This window comes from Seriola dumerili, unplaced genomic scaffold (genome assembly GCF_002260705.1).
Source record: "Seriola dumerili isolate Sdu_G_001 unplaced genomic scaffold, Sdu_1.0 BDQW01000741.1, whole genome shotgun sequence".
Lineage (NCBI taxonomy): Eukaryota > Metazoa > Chordata > Actinopteri > Carangiformes > Carangidae > Seriola > Seriola dumerili.
The window spans coordinates 300060-321250 of NW_019174996.1; the positions used below are offsets into that span (position 1 = coordinate 300060).

The following is a 21191-nucleotide window of genomic DNA, read 5'->3' on the forward strand; positions in this document are numbered from 1 at the left end:
TTGTACATCATACCCTACCATTTTCTAATAAACAACTCTGTCGTCATGGAAACCAACCAAATACCTGACCACAGACTGTGTGTGTGTGTGTGTGTGTGTGTGTGTGTGTGTGTGTGTGTGTGTGTGTGCGTGAGTGTGTGTGTGTGTGTGTGTGTGTGTGCGTGTGCGTGTGCGTGTGCGCGTGTGCGTGTGCGTGTGCGTGTGCGTGTGCGTGTGCGTGTGTGTGTGTGTGTGTGATGGAAATGTCAGTTGGAAGCTCCTTTCACATTAAAAGCTCAGACAGTGAAAAATCATTGCTGTTGTTGTTGGTGTCATTTGTTCACCTGTGTGATGTCATTTCCTGCTGTTTGACCAACCATATATGGCGTGTTACCGTTATAGAGCTACAAGCAGCCGTCAGCATTCATTGTTACCCAGCATCCCTTGCCGAACACGGTGAAGGACTTCTGGCGTCTGGTCCTAGACTACCACTGTACGTCCATCGTCATGCTGAACGATGTCGACCCCGCGCAGGTACACGCACACACACACACACACACACACACAGCTGCATGAGGAGATGAGTCAGATGAATCTGATCTATTATTGATAATCTGGATCAATAACCTCCCTCTGTCTGTCTCAGCTGTGTCCTCAGTACTGGCCGGAGAATGGCCTCCATCGTCTGGGCTCCCTGCAGGTGGAGTTTGTCTCTGCTGATCTGGAGGAGGACGTCATCAGCCGTATCTTCAGGATCTACAACACAGCCAGGGTGCGTTTGTTTTTTACTCCATCACTTGCCTCTGTGGTCCATGTTGCTGTGATGATGCTGCTGGCTGCGCAGTCAGTGGTGGCTACAAGGCCACATCCACCTTGACCGGTGTCTGTGGGACCTTAGATCAGCTGTCGTTAGATGACATATGTTGTTGTTGCTAGGCTACCTGATGTTAACTGACAGTAAGTGCTAATTGAAGCTAGCTGGATCCAGCAGGTGATATCACTAACACAGACACTGATCTAACATCAGTAGCTGCCGATGGTTGATGCTAGCTGTTGCTAATTGATGCTTCACATTGAGGTGAAAATCAAACCCATCTTTTTTTTCTAGCAGAATTTGAGCTAGCTGAAAATTAGCATTAGCTTAGCTGTTAGCTGACCGCAGTGCCTCATATTGCTAACAGCAGCTACTGTCATTAATGTGAATAGTTCACATGCTAGCTGTTGCTACGTGATGCTAGTTAACACTAGATCAACATTAGCTGTGACTAAAACAGAATTAATGAACACAGGTGTGTGTTAGCCGACAGGGTTAGCAGTGTTAGCATAACAACATCTTCCTCTGTCAGTCCAGGGTTGTTTGATTTTGACCCCTTTACCTCCTCAGGTATTCAGGGTGTGTTTGATTTCCATGTTGGTGTTCGATCCAAACCCCCTTTTCCTTTCCTGTTTCACCAGATTTAGATCAGAGTGTGTTTGATTTAAACCTCTTCACCTCCCCATCGGGCTGAGTTTAGGTTCAGCTACGTTTGATTTGTGCCTCTTTTCCTCCCTATGTCTCACAAAATTTGGGCTGTGTTTGATCCAGACTCCCATCCCCACTCGCCTCATTGTGGCAGGTCGGATTTAGATTTCAGTGCGTTTGATTTAAACACTTTCTCCTCCCTGTCTGTTCACATTTATGTTAGGATCTACTTTTCTTCTTCCGTCCTTTACGCCCTTCACTTCACCCTTTGCTTACCTCCTCCTCTCCTTCCCCTTTTCATCCCACATATCCCTCATTTTCCTTGTGTACCTGTTACTTTCTGTACCACCTCCTTTCCTTTCCTTCCTTGCCTCCTTCATCCCTTTCAGTATCTCCTCCTTTTCCTCCCTCCTGCCTTTTGTCCCTCCCTCCTTCCTTCTCCATACCTCCTTCTTTCCTTCCTTCCTTCCTTCCTCCTCTCTGAGTTTAGTTTAGGGTGTGTCTGATTAATTTACCTCCTGCTGCCTTATGTGATTTTGGGGTGCGTTTCATTTCACTGCCCTCTCCTGCTGTTATGTCCCAGACAGACCTGAGATTAGGTTTAGGCCAAGCTTGTTTTGACCCCCACTGTCCTCCCTGTGCCCCCCCCCCCCCCCCCCCAGCCGCAGGACGGGTACCGCATGGTGCAGCAGTTCCAGTTCCTGGGCTGGCCCATGTACCGGGACACACCCGTCTCCAAGCGCTCCTTCCTCAAACTGGTCCACCAGGTGGACAAGTGGCAGGACGAGTACGACGGAGGGGAGGGACGCACCGTGGTCCACTGCCTGTAAGACACCAGAACCAGAGCTGAGGACATTCCTGCAGACGCTACTACTGATACTGATACTGTAGTACTACTGCTGCTACTACCACTGATACTACAATCCTGCAGACAGTATTACTGATACTACTGCTAATACTGCCACTGATACTACAACAGTACTGCTGATACAACAAGTACACAAAGTGATAGTACTAATACACAGTTACAGAAATTTGATCAGTGATGGTTTGTCTTCATCTAGTGGCGAAAAGTGGAACAACACTCTCCTTGTCTCTCCCCCCCCTCAGGAATGGAGGGGGTCGCAGTGGTGTGTTCTGCAGCATCAGTATAGTGTGTGAGATGTTGCGGCAGCAGCGATGTGTCGACGTCTTTCACGCTGTTAAAACTCTGAGGAACAACAAACCAAACATGGTGGATCTGCTGGTAAAGACAAAACAACATAATTTCATATTGATTCATTTATATTTTAATTTATATTTAATAACAAATCATACAATCACACTGTCATCATGTTCTCATCAAAGAAACAACATTTATTGAATTTTAGTTTATTTCTTTCTTTGACTTTAGTCTAATTAAATTTTCTAAAATCTTAATTTTATGCAGGATGACATTATATATATATATAAATATATTATAATTATTATAATTATTATTCCTGTTGTTATTATTATTAGTGGTATTGATATTGATAAACACATTCAATTTTATTAGTTTCTTTTTTGATTACTTATTATTACATTTATTAATTTTCCTTATTGATTTTATTTCTTATCACTTTCTTATCATAATTTTCATTAATCAAAATTAAATATTTACTTCAGTATTTCTGAGTTAAGATAAAGATAGATAGATAAATAAATAAATAGAAAAAGTTGTTATGACTGTTATTGTTTATTAGAATTATATTATATTATAATCCTTTTCTTTTAAATGTATTTTCTGTAACATTGTTATGAATTTATTTTTTATGACTCAAACTTTTGTTATTATTAATATTTTATATGTATTATACTGTATACTGTATATCTATATTAAAAATAATCAATATTATAACTTTAATATATTAAGATAGTGATACTGCATGACCCCTGTTGACCTCTCGTGACCTCTGGTTCTGTCTCTGCAGGAACAGTATAAGTTCTGTTATGAAGTTGCTCTGGAGTATCTCAACTCTGCTTAGCTTCAACAACAGACTCTTCATCATCATCATCCTCCTCCAGTGATAAAGCTGCACAGGTGGGGGGGGGGGGGGTCTACTACTGACTGAAGGTGAAGAGGAGGAGAGGGAGTCTGACAGGAAGTGATGAAGAGGAGGAGGAGTTTTTGCACTGCCTTGTTTGACTGAACTCTGAGACTCACCGTGTGTCACTGTTGTTTTTATTGTGTCGTTGTGTCGATGAACCAAAACACATGGAGTGGAGCGTCTCGTCTGTGATCACCAGCTTCACTAACACATCACCATCATCATCAGCAGCACCTAAAGAAGCTTCCTGTAAACCTTCATCCTGCAGCTCCAGAGACTGAGCAGAGGTTTTCACACTGCCACCCCCCCCACCCCACCCCCCACCCCCCACCCCCCGGGTCTGATCCAATTTGGATATTTGGAATTCCTGATCACAGGACAGATAACTCAACAGTTCAGTCTCTGAATCACAGTGACTCTGTGTTTATACTGTCATACTATATGTTTTTCTAATGCTAACGTTAGCGTTAGCTCCTTTCAGGCTTGTTTGTTCATCATTCTTCTTCTATCTTATTATTTCTTGCGTTTTATGGCCTTTGTTTGCTGTTTTTTACGCTTCTGGGCGTCCCCTTGTAACCATGGAAACCCTGTGTTTAATGTCACAACGCTATGAACTTTTGGTAATTCCCTCAGGCAAAGTCTGGGGGCCTGACTCTTGGTGTAAATAGTGAACTAAATCAGCAGCTGAACCGAGGTCACTAACACTAACTAACTAGTGTGGGCGGGGCCTCTCAGTGTGAAAACCTCTGATCAAGAGGATGAAGATCCTCAGGATCTGGAAAACTGTGTTTCCTTTAAAGCTCTGATCATAATAAATCATGTGTGGAATCAGTTTTATGATCAGCTGTGGAGGTGGTCTGAGGATGATGTCAGTTTAAAGGTGGACTCTCATTGGTCGAGGAGCAACATGAGGTTTAAATAAGTGATAGAATGATTAGTCATTAATCAATAAGCTGATCACTAGGAGTTTTAATGATTGACCAGCTGGTGTTTGGTCCAGAGCTTTCAGCTGCTGCCACTTTAAAGATTAGTCCTGTAGGAGCTCAGAATAACATGGACGTCTCCATGGCAACGGTGCAAACTGAGTGAGCAGATAATGACTGTGTGATGAACGTTTCAGTTGTCATCATGTGTTGTCTGTTTATTTGTTTATTTGCCACAGAGAAACAAACAACTATCTAAAGACATAACAACATTTATATTAAAGGCACAATCCGTCCGTCTTCTTCGGTGATGCTTGATTTTTACTGCTGCAGAATACAACCTGACTGGACTGGAATCACCTGACCACATGGTCCCAGTCTGGACCCTGGTCCCCCTTCAGGTGGTGGTCTCTGTTCCCTCCTCAGCAGCTGGATGATGCTGGTCTGTGTCGTGTTAATAATGTACATAGAGCAGGAGGAAGCAGGAAGAAGAATATTTATTCCTTCAGTTGTTCTCAGTGTCGGTGTCATTGCTGTCATCGTTCTCATGAAGCACAGAGAGAGAGAGAGAGAGAGACACTATCATGTTGGACGATGTTCATATATGATGTTTATATATGATGTTTATATATGGCTCTGGTGTCATGTAACCCAGGTCTCGTATGGCTCTGGGTAAATCGTAGTAACTTGTGTTTGTGGTTTTGATTGAACTCTGTCGATGTATGGCTCTGTTGCTGATGAGAATGTAATGAAAGCTTTTATTTATGTTGTATGATCCCAAAATACTACAATTAAAAATCTCTATACACTTCACTTGGAAACAGCTGGTTTATTCTTTACAACAAATTTTTACATCTGTTCATTTACTCATTTATATCAAAACGAACAGAAACTGAATATTGTCAACACTGGTCTCAATTGTCATATTGTGACATTTGCGCAGTAAACTGAAGGTTAGGTTTTTCATTATTATTTGCTTCTAATTATTTACAGTTATTGTTCATAATTATTATTTATCATTATTTAAGCAATATCACACTCAGGGAGTGAGTTTACTGAATATCAGCACGGCTGTGATTCGGTTCTAGGTCAGTCTCTCCCTCACTGTGAGATTCTTTTATACAGCAGTTCTACCAGCGCCATTTTAGTTCAATAAACAACAACAAATTATGATTTGGTTGTTTATTTTATCATTTATTTGTTTACACCAACACTAATAGTTCCAACTGGACTGTTGCTAAGCAACCTGTAATCATAGCCCTGACCTATATCAGCCTCATGGAGAGATTCTGTCCAATCAGATCACTGGATCAGAACTAACTGTCATATGATTGTAATTGTTTTAATAATTATTAAAACAATTATCAATGATTATTGTTGTCCTGATGACGTCAGCTCTGATGTTTATGTATCAGCGGGTCTGTTGAAGTGAACGCAGCAGCTGCAGTGTGTCCTCTGACCTGTGGGGGCAGCACCGACCCGCCGAACCGGATGAGAAGAAGAAGAAGAGGAAGTAGTAGAAGAAAAGGCAGAAGAAGAAGAAGAAGAAGAAGAAGAAGAAGTGGAAGTGTTTCCGGTGCGGCCCGTTCTGTCGGCTTTCCGTCTGAAGTTCGGACAGATTCGGAGCTGAATCTTCGTGTGGACGTTAAATCCTCCTCACAGTCACAGCGCGAGCCGCTCCGCTCTCAGGTAAACCTCACACCTGCGCTTCACCTGTCCCCGCTCCTGTTTTCTGAGAGGGACCACACGTTAGTTAGCATCGTGCTAATGTTAGCATCAGAGGAAATTTGTGTTGGTGTTTGTGAATATTAATATTTATTCAGATTAAAGTCGGAACATGAACCGTTTTGTTTTATTGTTGGAAAACTAGTGACAGGAAACAGACTGATCACCGCTTAGGTCATCGATCAGTTATCACTACAGTCTGTACAGGTTGAGAACAACGAGCCGAGAGTCAGTTTAATCCTGAAGAGTCACGTTCACTTACACCGGCACACAGGTGAACAGGTCACACGGGTGATACATCATCTACAGTCATGACACCTGAGACTGTCTCTTTGCAGGTGTTTTGAACAGGAACATTTACCTGAGTTCTATACGTCAGTGTGTCTCCAGTATCTGTTGTTGAGTTTTATTGTGAAGGTTCCTCCACTACACTTACAGACTAACATTGATCTTCTGACTCCACTACATTTCTATGAAGGACTCTTACTTTGAAGCAGTGGAGTGGATGTTCTTTTATTTTGAAAATGTGATAGACCACACACTGTTGATCAGAGGAGAAGAACCAATCACAGCCAACTCCTCCACTGTCAGTCATCGGTCAGTCAGTCAGTCAGTCACTGGTCAGTCATTGATCATCGGTCAGTCGTCAGTCAGTGATCAGTCAGTCAGTCATCAGTCCGTCTGTGATCGGTCAGTCAATCATCAGTCAGTCAGTCAGTGGTCAGTCATCAGTCAGTGAGTCAGTGGTCAGTCAGTCGTCAGTCAGTCAGTGATCAGTCAGTCTGTGATCAGTCATTGGTCAGTCAGTGAGTCAGTGATCAGTCAGTCATCGGTCAGTCAGTCAATGATCAGTGATCAGACAGTGATCAGTCATCAGTCAGCCAATCAATGATCAGTCAGTCAGTCAGTCAGTGATCAGTCAGTCGAAATATAATAAACAAACATTGGCTTTAACACACTTCTTAAGACTTGGTGCTCTCGCCTTGACTCCTCTCTCGCTCTGATCCTCTCCACCGGCACCTTCCACTTGTGGCTGAGAACTAGGCTTACTGTCAGTCCTGACTCATTAACTGTATCTCATCAGTGACATGAATTAACTTTTTTTTTCCCACATTAGAAGAACTAATGATGTCTGCACTCTGTACCGTTTCACCTGTCCTCGTGATTCTCCTCCTCACAAACTCTTTTTAAAATAATTTGTGATTTGAGAGATTTCTGCCAAAAGAAACATACACAATGGGATGTAATGTTAATTTAGGGAAACTTTTCAAGAAGCTGGGTGTGCTTGGATGTAGAAATAATATTCATCTGTAGTGTTGCCACCTTTCATGTGAAAAAAAGGTGGCAACTGGTTTGGTTTTCATTGACATTACGTTATTCACAGCACTTAGGACATAACATGAACGAAAATATGGGATAAATTTCGTCCAGTATTGATTCAAATCCACGAATACCAAGAAAACAAGTACTACAATCATTTTATTTTCAAATATGGGATGATCCCGTACTGTACGGGACGGGTGGCAACCCTATTCTCCTGTTTGAAGAGCCGCAAAATCAGGTCGCCGCCTCCTTCCACAGGCAGAAGATCCAGCACGTTCGTATTCCTCTTCTTTGGTGATTTGGGATGGCTCTGCCTGATGCACGGATTACGATCTAGCGTCACTACATTACCATAGTGGCGTACAGCCACAGTTGCAGTTACAAACATCAACAAGTATGCCTACTAGAATTTTATCAGGAGGTGGCACAAAATTTGACGGAGGCGGCCGCCTCCTAATTCTCTACGCAGGGAAAACCATGAATATATAATAATAATATTATATAATATTAATTATATCTAATATCTGAGCAGAGGATCTGGACTGTCTGCTCTGGTTTTAAAGTCTCATGATGAAAAACACTCAGTGCATCCACTGATGTTAGATTATAAAACTGATCCGATAATTGATCGGGGCGGGGGGGTGATCTGTCCTCTGCTGGTGTCTAGGTGGATTTTAAAGATGTCCTCTGGTCTCCTGGAGCCTCCTGGAGGAGAACAGCTCTGTGTCTTCCTGCTGAGAGCTGAAGGTGGTGAGGAGGAGGAGCTGAGGAGGAGGGAGGTGGGCTGCCAGTGGGAGAGTCCAGAGGAGGAGAGGAGGGAGGTGGGCTGTCAGAGCGACTCAGCAGAGAGGAGAGACGCTGCCGTCCAGGTGGACCTGCTGAGTCACTGGAGACACTCAGGTGAGACACACACACACACACACACACACACACACACACACACACACACACACACACACACACACACACACACACACACACACACACACGTCCAGTAAAGACACTGGATTTACCCAGAATGCCTCAGGGTTGGTCTGGTCACCTGTGAACTCAGCTGATGAGCTGGAGGTCATACCTGTTCAACAGGTGGTCAGGTGTCTCATTAAGATGTGTTTCCTTCACTGTCAACGTATTCATCTGTGTGTCTGCAGGCTCCTCCTCCATGCTGCTGCAGTGTTTACAGCTCAGACCTGATGGACAAGACGGGGGCGCTCTGCTGCAGCACTGCACCCCCAACCGGACCAGAACCAGAACCATCAAACCCGCCATCAGACTCTCCCCCAAACCCCCCCAGCCCCGGTCCAGGACCCAGAGGAGACCGCTTCCTCAGGGCGTCAACACCACCAAACGAAAGCCAACTCAACGCCACCACCGCCGGGTGTCACGTGATCCTGACCAACGGGAGGGGGAGGGGGAGAAGGAAGGAGACGAGGTCGAGGAGGAGGAGGAGGAGGAGGAGGTGGAGGAGGACACAGGTGATCCCAACTGGACTCCACCTGAAGGTGAGTGAATTGGGGAAACAATGACGTTCAGATTTAATGTTTTTATCTAGTTTCAACTGATTAATGGATCAGTCATAAATAAATGTATTAATCAGATTTCATTTGAATAGTGTTTTTATTATAATTAATATTTTATTTTAAATTTCGATTTTTGTTCTGAATTTTATTTGATTAATATTAAATATTATATAAATATTGAATGATTATTATTTATTAATTCGATCTTTTAAACTTTATACTCAGTTTGAATATAAAAATAAAAGTTTAAAATAATTTCATGTCTTTTTTTTATAGTGAAAGTCATTAATCAGATTTTATTTTGTTGACTGTTTACCGCCCCCTACCCAGATGTGGCATCTCACACGTATCCCTCCGCCCTGGGGGACGTGCGGCTGGACTCCGACTCCCAGCATGCACCTGGAGTGGTGAAGCTGGAGCCCGACAGCACCATGTGTGACGTCTGTGGGAAGGTGATGAAGAACAAGTCGAGTCTGGCGCGTCACTCCTTCATCCACACCGGGAAGAAGCCGTTCGCCTGCCACCTGTGCGACCTGCGCTTCAATCGCCGTGACAACCTGCAGCACCACCTCAACCGGCTGCATCCCAACGGCGTGGCCAAGCTGGAGAAGCAGCGCGAGGCGACGGCGTGGCTGTGTGCCGTCTGCGGGAAAACCTTCAGCTGCCGCTCCCGGCTGAAGACGCACGAGGTCATCCACTCGGGCGTGAAGCCGCACCGCTGCGACCTCTGCCCCAAAGCTTACATGAGGACCAACGACCTGGAGCACCACAAGAAGATCGTCCACGTGGAGGGGTCCGCCGAGGCGCCGCGGCCCAGCTCGCTGCTCTGCGACTTCTGCGGGAAAGAGTTCCGGTGCCGCTCTCAGCTCGCCGTCCACTTCCAGACTCACACCGGTGAGCGGCCGCATCTTTGCGATATCTGCGGCCGCAAGTTCGGCCGCCAGTACCAGCTCAAACGCCACAAGATCCTGGTCCACGCCAACCAAATGAACGGCGAGGAGAGCCCGCCGCTCGACGCGCCGTTTGCCTGCGGCGTCTGCGGGAGGCGGCTGAAATCTGAAGCGCTCCTCGCCGCTCACTCACGCATCCACAGCGGCGACAAGCCTCACCGCTGCGGCGTCTGTATGCGCACCTTCCAGCGCGCCACCTGCCTGAAGCAGCACCACCTGCGCGTCCACCTGAAGGTCAAAGTGAACGACGCGCAGCGCGCCGCCGGCCACAGGAAGAGCGCGGCGCCGGCCAAGATGTTCCCGTGTCCCGTCTGCAGCAAAGTGTTCAAGTTCAAGTCTCTGCTGGCAAGTCACTCCATGATCCACAGCGAGGCGCGGCCACACGCCTGCGACTTCTGTAGCCGCCGCTTCAGACGCCTCAGCCACCTGAAGAGACACCGCGAGGTCGTCCACGCCAACGGAGCGCGCCTGCCGCAGAGCTTCGTCTGCCACATCTGCGGCAAAGACAAGAAGTGCCGCTCGCAGCTCGCCAGACACGTCATCATCCACACGGGCGAGCGGCCGTTCGCCTGCGACCTCTGCTCCGCCCGCTTCAACCGCAGCGGGAACCTGCAGCAGCACAAGAAGCGTATGCACGGGGTGGGGAAGGGGGCGGCCGAGGAAGTCCCGCCCATTCTGTTTGACGACGACATGACGCCCGCTCTGACGTACAAACAGGAAGAGACAGTGGTGGCGGTCGACGCCGCTGCTGACCGGCTCGAGGACACGACGAACGAGGAGACGGAGGTAGTTCATCAGCTGGTCGCCACCTGACGCCTTCTGAACTGAGCACGCCCAGGGCGGCCAGCTGATCTCAGAACGATGTGATGGATCTGTGAACGATGGACGATCAGATGATCGATTGATCCATAATGATCAGATATTGATTAAACGTCAACATGATTCAGAAGGTTTGTTTCTTCACATTTGAATCTTTGTCAAACTGTAGCTGTCCTGGAGCTTTCAGTCATGTCACATGATCGTCCTCAGCGGTTTTTTATAAACCAACAAAGGGAGGCAGCTGATTGGTTGAATTCTAAATAACAACAAACAGTGACAGGAATTATTTTATTCACAACAAAACAACAACACAAACATCTGATAGTCAGCTGATGAACTGAGGGGCGTTTCTATGACAATGACAGAAAACTGCTTCAGATGTAATCAGTGGGACAGTTAATGAGTTTGTTAATTAGCAGTTTTATCAGAAGCTGACCTCAGATCAGGTTCCTCAAAGTGATGTCAGTTCATGGTGCGTTCAGGTCACGTGGGAACAGACAACTTTACTCCAAGTTCTTTACATAGATTAAACAAACAAGACGAGGCTGCTCCCAGGCTTCATGCTAAGCTAAGCTAAAATAAGCATGGTTTGCATACAGACACCAGACTCTGACAGGAAGCATTTGACACAATGTTGAACTGTTTCTTTAAACCGTGAGGTCGGATGTGTCCAGCAGGGGGCGCTCTGACCAGCTGACTCAGGGAGCTCAAAGTCAACACTACAACATGACATCACCACAGGAAACACAGGTCAACCAACAGGTGAAGACCTGGGAACCAATCAGATGTAACGAACAGATAGGTGAAGAGTTCTCTGTAGGAGAGAGGAAGGTAGACAAGGGAAGGAAAAGACTGTGTGTGTGCGTGCGTGTGTGTGTGTGTGTGCGCGCACAGGTGTAAATACAGTCAACTACATAGTCCATTAAAGCCTCTGTGACATTGTTGTACACCTGCTCCTGAATGCACCACGTCATGATGATGATGATGATGAATGGCTGAGCTGTGGTAAGACTGATGTCATTCCTTAGTGCCGACGTGCTGATGTCACTGTGATGTCAACGGGTGGAGTTTCAGACCTCCATGCTATCAAGTTTGGGTGTCCTGGAGATCCACAGGTTTGATTGGTCGGCGGCAGTCTTTGTGCGGGGAGTACTGCGGGAGAGAGGTGATGACATTATCATCATCATTATCATTATCAGAGGTACAACCTGTTTCTGACATGAGTCTGTTTCCAATCAAATGAGTGAGTGAGTGAGTGAGTGACAGACAGACAGACACCTCTGGACCAGGTGAAGCACAGGAAGCTCAGGCTCCTGCAGGTGAAACGGAGGGAAACTTTACCAGAAGCTTTATTGATCGATCACTGTGTCACAGATTAAACTGTAGGTAACAACACCTTCACCTGCTGCTACATCACCATGGAAATGGCTTGAAAACATGAGTGCATGTTACATCAATCCAATAATATCTCATCATGTAACTTTCTCTTATAATGGAGGATCTGAACCAATCAGATCAATAATCAGCTCAGACTTAATTGGCACTGACTGTAATTAACAGATTTACAGCAGCTCATCGTGAAATGAGGAAAGTTTCCAGGAAATTATCTGGAGGCAGATTAGTTTGTCTAACATCATGATACACAGAGGTCAGTCAATGAGTTTAACAGAAATAAAAGAAGGATGAAAAATAGAAGTAAAAAGTGTAATAAGAAAACAGTGTAAAACACAGATTACTAAACACATAATATCTCATTAAAGGGCAAAGATTAAATGAAGGCAGTGGAGAACAGAGCAGTTCTTAGTGTCTTTTTAAAGTTAGTTACAGTTTGGGCAGATTGGACTTGATCCTTTGGATCTGGTTCCAGCAGGGGGCAGCACAGTGGCTGAAAGACTTTTCACCCTGTTTAGTTTTAACTCTGGGCTCCACTAACTGAGCAGCTCCTGCATACCCGTTAGGTTTCTATACATGGAACTTTTCAGAAATATATTTAGGGCCCAGGCCATTTAGTGACTTACAGACAATAATTAAACTTTGAATTCAGAATCTGACTGGAGGTCAGTAAAGACCTGAGAGCTGGAGTAACATGCTCTGTTTAATCAGAACCAGCAGAATGTGAATCAGCTGCAGCTGTGTGATGGTCTGATCAGGTGACCCAATGAGGAGAGGGTGATGGACACAGCTGTTCCTCAGATGACGTTACAGCTGTGATGTGTTCACTGACACTAAGATCCCCGTCCATGACGACACCCTGATTTTTAACGTGAGCTCAAGTCTTTAATGCTCTGGACCAGTGGTTCCCAACCTGTGTACCACAGGTATTGGTAGTGGGCCAAGAAATCATTTGCAAAACGTAAAAATAATGAAAACAAAGATATTGTTTTTATGTTAGAAAATGAAATGATCTTTAAAAACATGAAAAATGTTTCAAAACTCCTTCCATTGTATTTTTTCCTCGTATTAAAGCCCATCACTGGGGCTTTATAGTTGAAGAGCAGAGGCGTATAGGTTTCTCTTTCATCCACCCGGCAACAGTCAGATCAGCCATTTTGTTTTCAGGTTGTCCGTAAACCTCATTCTCATGGACACAATATCTTGGTAACACCTTGAAGGAACTACTTCAAATTTGGCACAAATATTCACTAGGACTCAAGGATGAACTGATTAGATTTTGGTGGCTAAAGGTCAAAGGTTATGGTGACCTCACAAAACATGATTTTGGCCTTGTGAACATGATATCTTTGTAATACCTTGAAGGAACTTCTTCAAATTAGGTCCAAACATTCAGCAATTATGATAAAATGTCACAGAAATGTTAAATATTTTCTGTGATTCTGGATAAACAGGATGTGACCTGGAACTAGTCTGAGTGGCGGAGGGATACGACCACAAGGAGATGATTCTAGATCAGGAGAGGTTGATAACCTCAGTCTTTAGTGATGCAGATCAGTGACTGAAAGAAGGGAGCCGTTCACTGTCTGCAAAAGTTCAGATTCTACACAGCTAAAACACTTTGAAGGAAATGTGTTGGTAGAGTGTGAAGGAGCAAGCAGGTGCTTCAGGTGCAGCTCTTTCTCTTCAGGCGTTCACCATCAGTGGCAGATTGGTGTTGTGTTGCAGAATAAAACGACACAAGTGAAACTGAACATTAACAGACTGAGAGCTGATTCAGCAGCAGCCTGCATACACCTGGACTGATGCCAGGTAACACACACACTGTCACACTCTCATACACACACTCACACACACATTCACACACTCACACTCTCTCTCACACACATTCACACACACACACACATTCACACAGCTGCTCCCGTGTGTGACTCGTCATCACTGAGCTCTACACAGTCAAACCTGCAGCCTCAGCTCTAACAGAGGAGCAGAGGATCTTGGGAGATGTAGTCTCTGCGGTCAAGTCTCACCTTCTACTGAGCATCTGAAAACAACATGTCCCTGAAGCCACCAGGATGAGCAGCAGCAGGGGGATTGTGGGAATGATCACGTAGACCAGTAGCATGCCTGAGGAGAGACAAACAGACAGTAAATACTGGACTAGTCCAGACGAGACAAGACCAGTCCAGTCCAGTCTAGTTAGTCCACACCGGACCACATCAGATCTGTCCAGTCCAGGTCACAGATCAGGGGTCAGACGTCAGAGGAGTTTGTACCTGAAGTTCCGGCCGTGATGACCTGAGGGTGACCCCCCTCACTTCCTGCAGACTGTTTGACCTCACCTCCACCTGCCGTCGTCTCTGAGGACATGACACACACCTGTCACACACTTTGACCTGATGGTGGTGCTGCAAAAAGTCACACTGAAGTGAATCATGCTCACCTGTGCTCCGCCCCCCAGGTGTGTGTCCCGTCACACCGTGGCTCTCTAAAAGAAACAAGGAATCCAACACACCTGAATCTATCAGACTGAAGCTGATTGGCTGACGGTACCTGTTTGTTTATCAAAGACTAGGGCTGATTGGCTAATGGTACCTGGTTGGTATTTGCAGATGAAGTTGTGTTTCATGTTGCAGCGGTCGTCGTTCCATTGGTAGAGATAAGCCCCGCCCAGACCAGGAAGTGCTGTTGGTTGATGGTACATGACGACGCAGGCCTCTCCTCCACAGGACGGCTCGTCAAAATACCACTTCCTACATCATCATCATCATCATCATCATTATCATCATCATCATCATCATCACCATCATCATCATCACCATTACCACCATCATCATCAGCATCATCGTTATCATCATCATCACCATCATCATCATCACCATTACAACCATCATCATCATCACCATTACCCCCATCATCATCAGCATCATCGTTATCATCATCATCACCATCATCATCATCACCATTACAACCATCATCATCATCACCATTACCCCCATCATCATCAGCATCATCGTTATCATCATCATCACCATCATCATCATCATCATCACCATTACCATCATCATCACCATCATCATCGTTATCACCATCATCATCACCGTCATCATCATCACCATTACAACCATCATCATCATCACCATCACCATTACCACCATTACCACCATCATCATCAGCATCATCGTTATCATCATCATCACCATCATCATCATCATCATCACCATTACCACCATGACCATCATCATGACCATCATCACCATTACCATCATCATCATCATCATCATCACCATTACCACCATGACCATCATCATCACCATCATCATCGTCATCATCACCATCATCATCGTCATCATCATCACCATCATCATCATCATCATCACAATTACCACCATCATCACCATCATCATCATCATCATTATCATCATCATCACCATTACCACCATCATCATCGTTATCACCATCATCACCATCATCATCATTACCATCACCATCACCACCATCATCATCATCATCACCCTTACCACCATCATTATCATCATCACCATCATCGTCATCATCATCACCATCGTCATCATCATCGTCGTCATCATCACCATTACCATCATCACCATCGTCATCACCATTATCATCACCATCATCATCGTCATCATCATCATCATCACCATCGTCATCACCATTATCATCACCATCATCATCATTATCATCATCATCACCATCATCGTCATCATCATCATCATCACCATCGTCATCACCATTATCATCGTCATCACCATCATCATCATCATCGTCATCACCATCGTCATCATCATCATCGTCATCACCATTACCATCATCACCATTACCATCACCATCATCATCATCGTCATCACCATCATCATCATCATCGTCATCATCATCGTCATCACCATTACCATCACCATCGTCATCATCATCATCATTGTCATCATCATCATCATCGTCATCACCATTACCATCATCACCATTATCATCACCATCATCATTATCATCACCATCATCATTGTCATCACCATCATCATCATCATCGTCATCACCATTACCATCATCATCATCGTCATCACCATTACCATCATCACCATCATCATCACCATCATCATCATCACCATCGTCATCATCACCATTACCATCACCATCATCATCACCATCATCATCACCATTACCATCATCATTGTCACCATCACCATCACCACCATTACCACCATTATCATCACCATTACCACCATCATCATCACCATCACCATCATCATCATCATCACCATCATCACCATTACCACCACCATCATCTGATGCAGCTTGAACTTCCTGCTCACCTGAAGGAGGCGGGGCTTCCGTCAGTCCAGTGGTAGAGCTGTGGACAGGAAGTGAAAGTGTTGCTGAGTTCAGGACGAGACTGATCCACTCCGTCGACCCGAGTCAGACCGATCCAGAAATCACCGTCCGCTATCCCTCCTCCTGCGCCTCCTCCTGCCCCACCCACCGCTCCTGAACGCAGCTCCTGAAGGCGAAGAGGAGGAGAGGAGGGGAGGGAGATGAGAGGAGAGGAGAGGAGGAAGAAGAGAGGAGAGAAGGAGAGGAAGAAGATGACAGGAAGGGAGGAGGAGGGGAGGAGAGGAGAAAGATGAGAGAAAATAAGAGGAGGGGAGGAGGAAGAGAGGAAGATGAGAGGAGACGAGGGGAGAGGAGGAAGATGAGAGTGAGATGAGAGGAGCGGAGGAAGATGAGAGAAGGAGAGGAAGAGGAGGAGAGGAGGAAGATGAGAGGAGAAAATAAGAGGAGGAGAGGAGATGAGGGGAGAGGAGGGCAATGAGGGGGAGATGAGAGGAGGGGAGGAAGATGAGAGAAGGAGGGGGAGAGGAGGAAGATGAGAGGAGAAAATAAGTGGAGGAGAGGAGGGGAGGAAGATGAGAGGAGGAGATGACAGGAGGAATAGAGGGAGGTGAGGAGGAGCAGGTGTGCATCTCACCTGCAGCAGGTTCTCGATGTCCGTCTGCTCGGCCGGACTCTCGATGCTGAGCAGCGACCCTCCATCCATCTCACAGACGCGACACGCCTCCCTGAACGCAACACGACTCGACATGTCGTGGAAATATGCAATTTTATAGCAGGGACGTCCTGGGCCACCTGAACACACCGTCTGACCTGAGAGACAGAGTCACACCTTGACCAGGAAGCTTCATCCCACCTGACCTCTGTGACTTCAGCAGAGAACTAAATCTGGACCAGCTGGAGTGTCTCTATACAGTCTGTCATTTTACCATCACTGTGTGTGTGTGTGTGTGTGTGTGTGTGTGTGTGTGTGTGTGTGTGTCTCTGTGTGTGTGTGTCTCTGTGTGTGTGTGTGTGTGTGTGTGTCCACAGTGAATAGCTGCAGTGATTAATACACACTGGTTAAAACAGCCTCACACACACTCAGAGCTACTTTAAGTGATTAGCTGGATTCTCTTCTGCACCATCATCACTTTACTGTTAAAGCCACTAAATAGCTTCATATATATCTGTCTAACCCCCCCCCCCACAAACACACACCCCCACCCCCACCCCCCTCCCCAAACTCAGATTTGCTTCATTGGAACAATCATTATCAGCTCAGGTTGTAAGGAGAGCAGATGTAAGTGTGTGTGTGTGTGTGTGTGTGTGTGTGTGTGTGTGTGTGTGTGTGTGTGTGTGTGTGTGTGTCAGTCAGACAGAAGCTTCTGTGACTGATGGCGTTAGCCCGAAGAGTTAGCGGTTAGCTCACCAGCTACAGCTAGTTTACTAGCTAGCTCTGTTAGCATAGCCACTGTGTCACTGGAGCCTAGATTGATTCATTACATGTTGAATTATTATTAACTAACAAAATACAACAACAACCACTTGCAGGTGCTATAGCAACCACTCCAAACGCCATAGCAACAACGCAGAGAGCACCAAGCCACACCCTATCAACCACCACTGTTGCTAGGCAGCTGTCTCAAGTAGGAAAACAACAATAAAGATAAACAGTGGAAAACAACAGATTGTTTTGGAGTCACTCAGACCTTCATGAGTCTGTGGATTATTATGGGATGTTCACTGGGGTTTAGAAATACAAACATCACAGATCATTTAAACTGAGCTCATCAGAAATTTTACTTTAACTGAGAAAAGCTCCAAGAAAAAAAAACCTACACACGAGACAATGTTTATTATGATTATTAATGTTTTATATCAGATTTAATGGTTGCAATCTACAAAATAACTGACAGACCCACTAATTTAGTTCCCGAAAAGAAAGTTAGTTCAGTTTGGATTTAATTAACTTATTATTATTATTATTATTATTATTATTATTATTATTATAAATGAAGGGATTTTAGTGAATTAACTGAGTCATTTAAGGGTTTTTCAAAGGGTAGAAAAAACTTTAAATTCACCAAATAGCATAAAAGTCATCCCTGAATTTTCACCTGAGTTAATGCAAAAAAACCTTCATCCAAACACAGGTTTAAAATGGATTTCATGCTAATTACATTCATTAATATTTTCACTCATTGAGCATTAGAATCAAGACGACGACTTTTTACATCAAAGACAGAAAAACTAATTTTAAGACTTTTATTTTCTTAACCTACCGCTCAGCACCCGTGCTCCATTCACCTGGTCGACCATCATCGCCATGACGACCCCAAGGTTCGACAGCATCACTGGGTAAAATGTCATCGTTGAACACAAAAATAAAAATGAAGATATTAATGAATATATAAGATCTGATATTGATTTCTTTAATGTAGTGATTTTCTTATAAAATTTCAAAATAAAAGCCCTGCTCCCTCCTCTATTTCCATGTTTCCTCGTTCTCCAGTTTCTCTCTGGTTCTCTGATGAAGCTTGAAAGAGAAACTGTTTCTGTCTGCAGACGCTGCTGACTGCCCCCATCCGCTCCCCCTCCTCCCATCCTCCTCCCATCCTCTCCTCCTCTCTCTCTCTTTCTGATCGATCGTCCCTACAGGGCCCAGATGTAACCTCCTCTTTCATTAAACCCTGGGGGGCCACACACACATACAGTTAAGTTTAATTCACTTACAGGGATGGGGGAGCAGCTGATCAATATATAACCCCCCCACGCTCCTCTGATATCTGCTGCAGTTATGAGCAACACTCTCTTTATCGATCCATGTAGAGGTGAAGTTTCACCTCGAGCCACGATTATTCATGACTCATGTTTCGTGTGTGTGTGTGTATGATGTTTAGAATTAATATCTGACACATCAGAATCACTTCTCTAAATAATGTGACATGATAAATTTCTCCTACTTCTAGTCTTTGTGCTAAGCTAGGCTAACAGTTTCTCCTGCTTTTAGTCTTTGTGCTAAGCTAGGCTAACAGTTTCCCTCTGCTTCTAGTCTTTGTGCTAAGCTAGGCTAACAGTTTGCCCTGCTCCTAGTCTAGTGATTCAGCTGCTGTAATGAGACAGTTTGTTTCATCGTGTTTATTGTGATTATATAAATAATTCATTGGGCTCCATGATGTATCACGATATTTAATCTGACTCATTGATTCATACAGAAGAAAAACAGATTGATGTGAAGTGTTGAACACGGCTGTGTTTGAGAGACGAGCTCAGTGATTGGCCGGTGAACTGGTGTTGATGGTTGTGACCTGGAGGGAAACGTGTGCAGTGATGCGACAGCAGCAGTTTATTGTTCCTCTGATAGAGAACGGAAATCAATACGAGCCTGAGCTGCTTTCAGTGTCGCTCACTAGGCTGTATCGACTGGAGTCACGTAGGGTCCCTGAATGCAGCACGGAAACATTGAACCATTCAAAGATCTGCTCTGAAGCTTTTTCCCTGATCTGTGACCACCATCCATCATCTATCCATCATTCATCCATTCACCCCTAGTTGTTGTTTTGTGTTGTGACTCTGGTCTCATGTTGTGTCTCAGTCATCAAACTCTTTTTCTTCTTTGTTTAGAGTCAGGTCTATTCTTGTTTGTGTGTTTCAGGATTCTGTGTTTTTGTCTTTGAACGTCTCAAAATGAGTCTCTGATTTTAGTGTCTGCAGCTGCTGACTGTTCCAGTGGACAGGAAGGTGTGTGTGTGTGTGTGTGTTTTACAGGATCAGATCGTGTGACACAACCAGACTCTGATGCTGTTAAACATCCATCAGTAACAAGACAGAGAGACAGAGAAAGAGAGAGACACAGAGAGAGAGAGTGAGTCTGTGGACACATGGAGGTCCAGGTGTAAACGTGACATCATGGATGAAAACTGCAGTCAAACTTTGAGGAGTCAGTTTTAGCTCTCTGTACATTTCCCTGTTGGATACCTGTTGTGTGACCAGAGTTTGAACCTGAAACTTGGCGTCATCTCTAAAACGTCTGGCAGGAAGTTCAACTGACAGTCAAACACAATTTCACTGTTTGTATAAACATGTTTTACATAATTAAGTCATGAACACACACACACACACACACACACACACACACACACACACACACACACACTCCCCAGCTCCTCCCTCTAACCTAAACCTGGCTCTAACCTGGACCCTCAAACACACTCAGAACTCAAACTCGTCCTCACAATCCATGACTGTGCACGCACGCACACACACACACACACACACACACACACACACACACACACACACACACACACACACACGGATAATGACCTGTTAGATCTCTCCCTCCATTCCCAGTATTGATCTCTGTATTGATTGGCTGCAGGCGGCTGATCGTCTCCGTCCAGAAACACACTCCACTTACCGCTGATTACCCCACACACACACACACACACACACACACACACACAGAGCTGACAGTTAAACTTCATGTGGATGTGAGTGACTGTAATCAGATTACTAATCAGACTGTAACTGATCTGTTTTCCTTCAGTATCTGTGGACCCTCAGAGACCTGGACCGCTCCTCTAACAGATCCTCTTCAAGGACTCCTGAGATCCTTCATGGGAACCTGGAAGTCCTGGCTGGAAATTTTTAAACACCACCTGAATGTCTTCCAGAACACTGAAAACAATAGTCATTCAGAG

General features: G+C 45.0%; 3 protein-coding genes across 11 annotated transcripts in view; 2 read left to right on the forward strand and 1 right to left on the reverse strand.

Annotated features, from left to right (window-relative positions):
* LOC111236872 (receptor-type tyrosine-protein phosphatase mu-like) overlaps positions 1 to 3519 on the forward strand; it is a 113826-nt gene extending 110307 nt beyond the window's left edge. For all 9 annotated transcript variants that reach the window (XM_022765762.1, XM_022765763.1, XM_022765766.1 and 6 more), the window contains 5 exons: positions 382 to 513; positions 626 to 751; positions 2104 to 2267; positions 2552 to 2687; positions 3394 to 3519. In XM_022765762.1, the coding sequence (XP_022621483.1) occupies positions 382 to 513; positions 626 to 751; positions 2104 to 2267; positions 2552 to 2687; positions 3394 to 3447 (612 nt within the window). In that variant the 3' untranslated portion in view covers positions 3448 to 3519. The remainder of the gene's footprint in view (positions 1 to 381; positions 514 to 625; positions 752 to 2103; positions 2268 to 2551; positions 2688 to 3393) is intronic.
* A 2481-nt stretch (positions 3520 to 6000) lies between these two features.
* On the forward strand, positions 6001 to 11269 carry LOC111236874 (endothelial zinc finger protein induced by tumor necrosis factor alpha-like). The gene is made up of 4 exons (XM_022765772.1): positions 6001 to 6122; positions 8149 to 8381; positions 8633 to 8983; positions 9332 to 11269. Exons 2-4 carry the CDS (start codon positions 8162 to 8164, stop codon positions 10762 to 10764), a joined length of 2004 nt encoding a protein of 667 aa, XP_022621493.1. The 5' UTR covers positions 6001 to 6122; positions 8149 to 8161; the 3' UTR covers positions 10765 to 11269.
* A 571-nt stretch (positions 11270 to 11840) lies between these two features.
* chodl (chondrolectin) lies at positions 11841 to 17319 on the reverse strand. Its single transcript, XM_022765777.1, has 6 exons — positions 17144 to 17319; positions 16491 to 16675; positions 14716 to 14915; positions 14439 to 14522; positions 14193 to 14289; positions 11841 to 11922 (listed from the first exon to the last, which is right to left on the reverse strand). Exons 1-6 carry the CDS (start codon positions 17255 to 17257, stop codon positions 11841 to 11843), a joined length of 762 nt encoding a protein of 253 aa, XP_022621498.1. The 5' UTR covers positions 17258 to 17319.
* Between the last annotated feature and the right edge of the window lie 3872 nt (positions 17320 to 21191).

Excerpts from the sequence above, each read along its gene's own strand:
- chodl (XM_022765777.1), bottom strand. The coding sequence starts at position 17,257 with ATGTCGAGTCGTGTTGCGTTCAGGGAGGCGTGTCGCGTCTGTGAGATG. Across the intron at positions 16,676-17,143 it reads ACATCGAGAACCTGCTGCAG|GAGCTGCGTTCAGGAGCGGT; the intron begins GTGAGATGCACA and ends CTTCGCCTTCAG. Across the intron at positions 14,523-14,715 it reads AGTCTTTGATAAACAAACAG|AGACGACGGCAGGTGGAGGT; the intron begins GTACCGTCAGCC and ends TCATGTCCTCAG.
- LOC111236874 (XM_022765772.1), top strand. The coding sequence starts at position 8,162 with ATGTCCTCTGGTCTCCTGGAGCCTCCTGGAGGAGAACAGCTCTGTGTC. Across the intron at positions 8,382-8,632 it reads GAGTCACTGGAGACACTCAG|GCTCCTCCTCCATGCTGCTG; the intron begins GTGAGACACACA and ends GTGTGTCTGCAG. Across the intron at positions 8,984-9,331 it reads CAACTGGACTCCACCTGAAG|ATGTGGCATCTCACACGTAT; the intron begins GTGAGTGAATTG and ends CCCCCTACCCAG.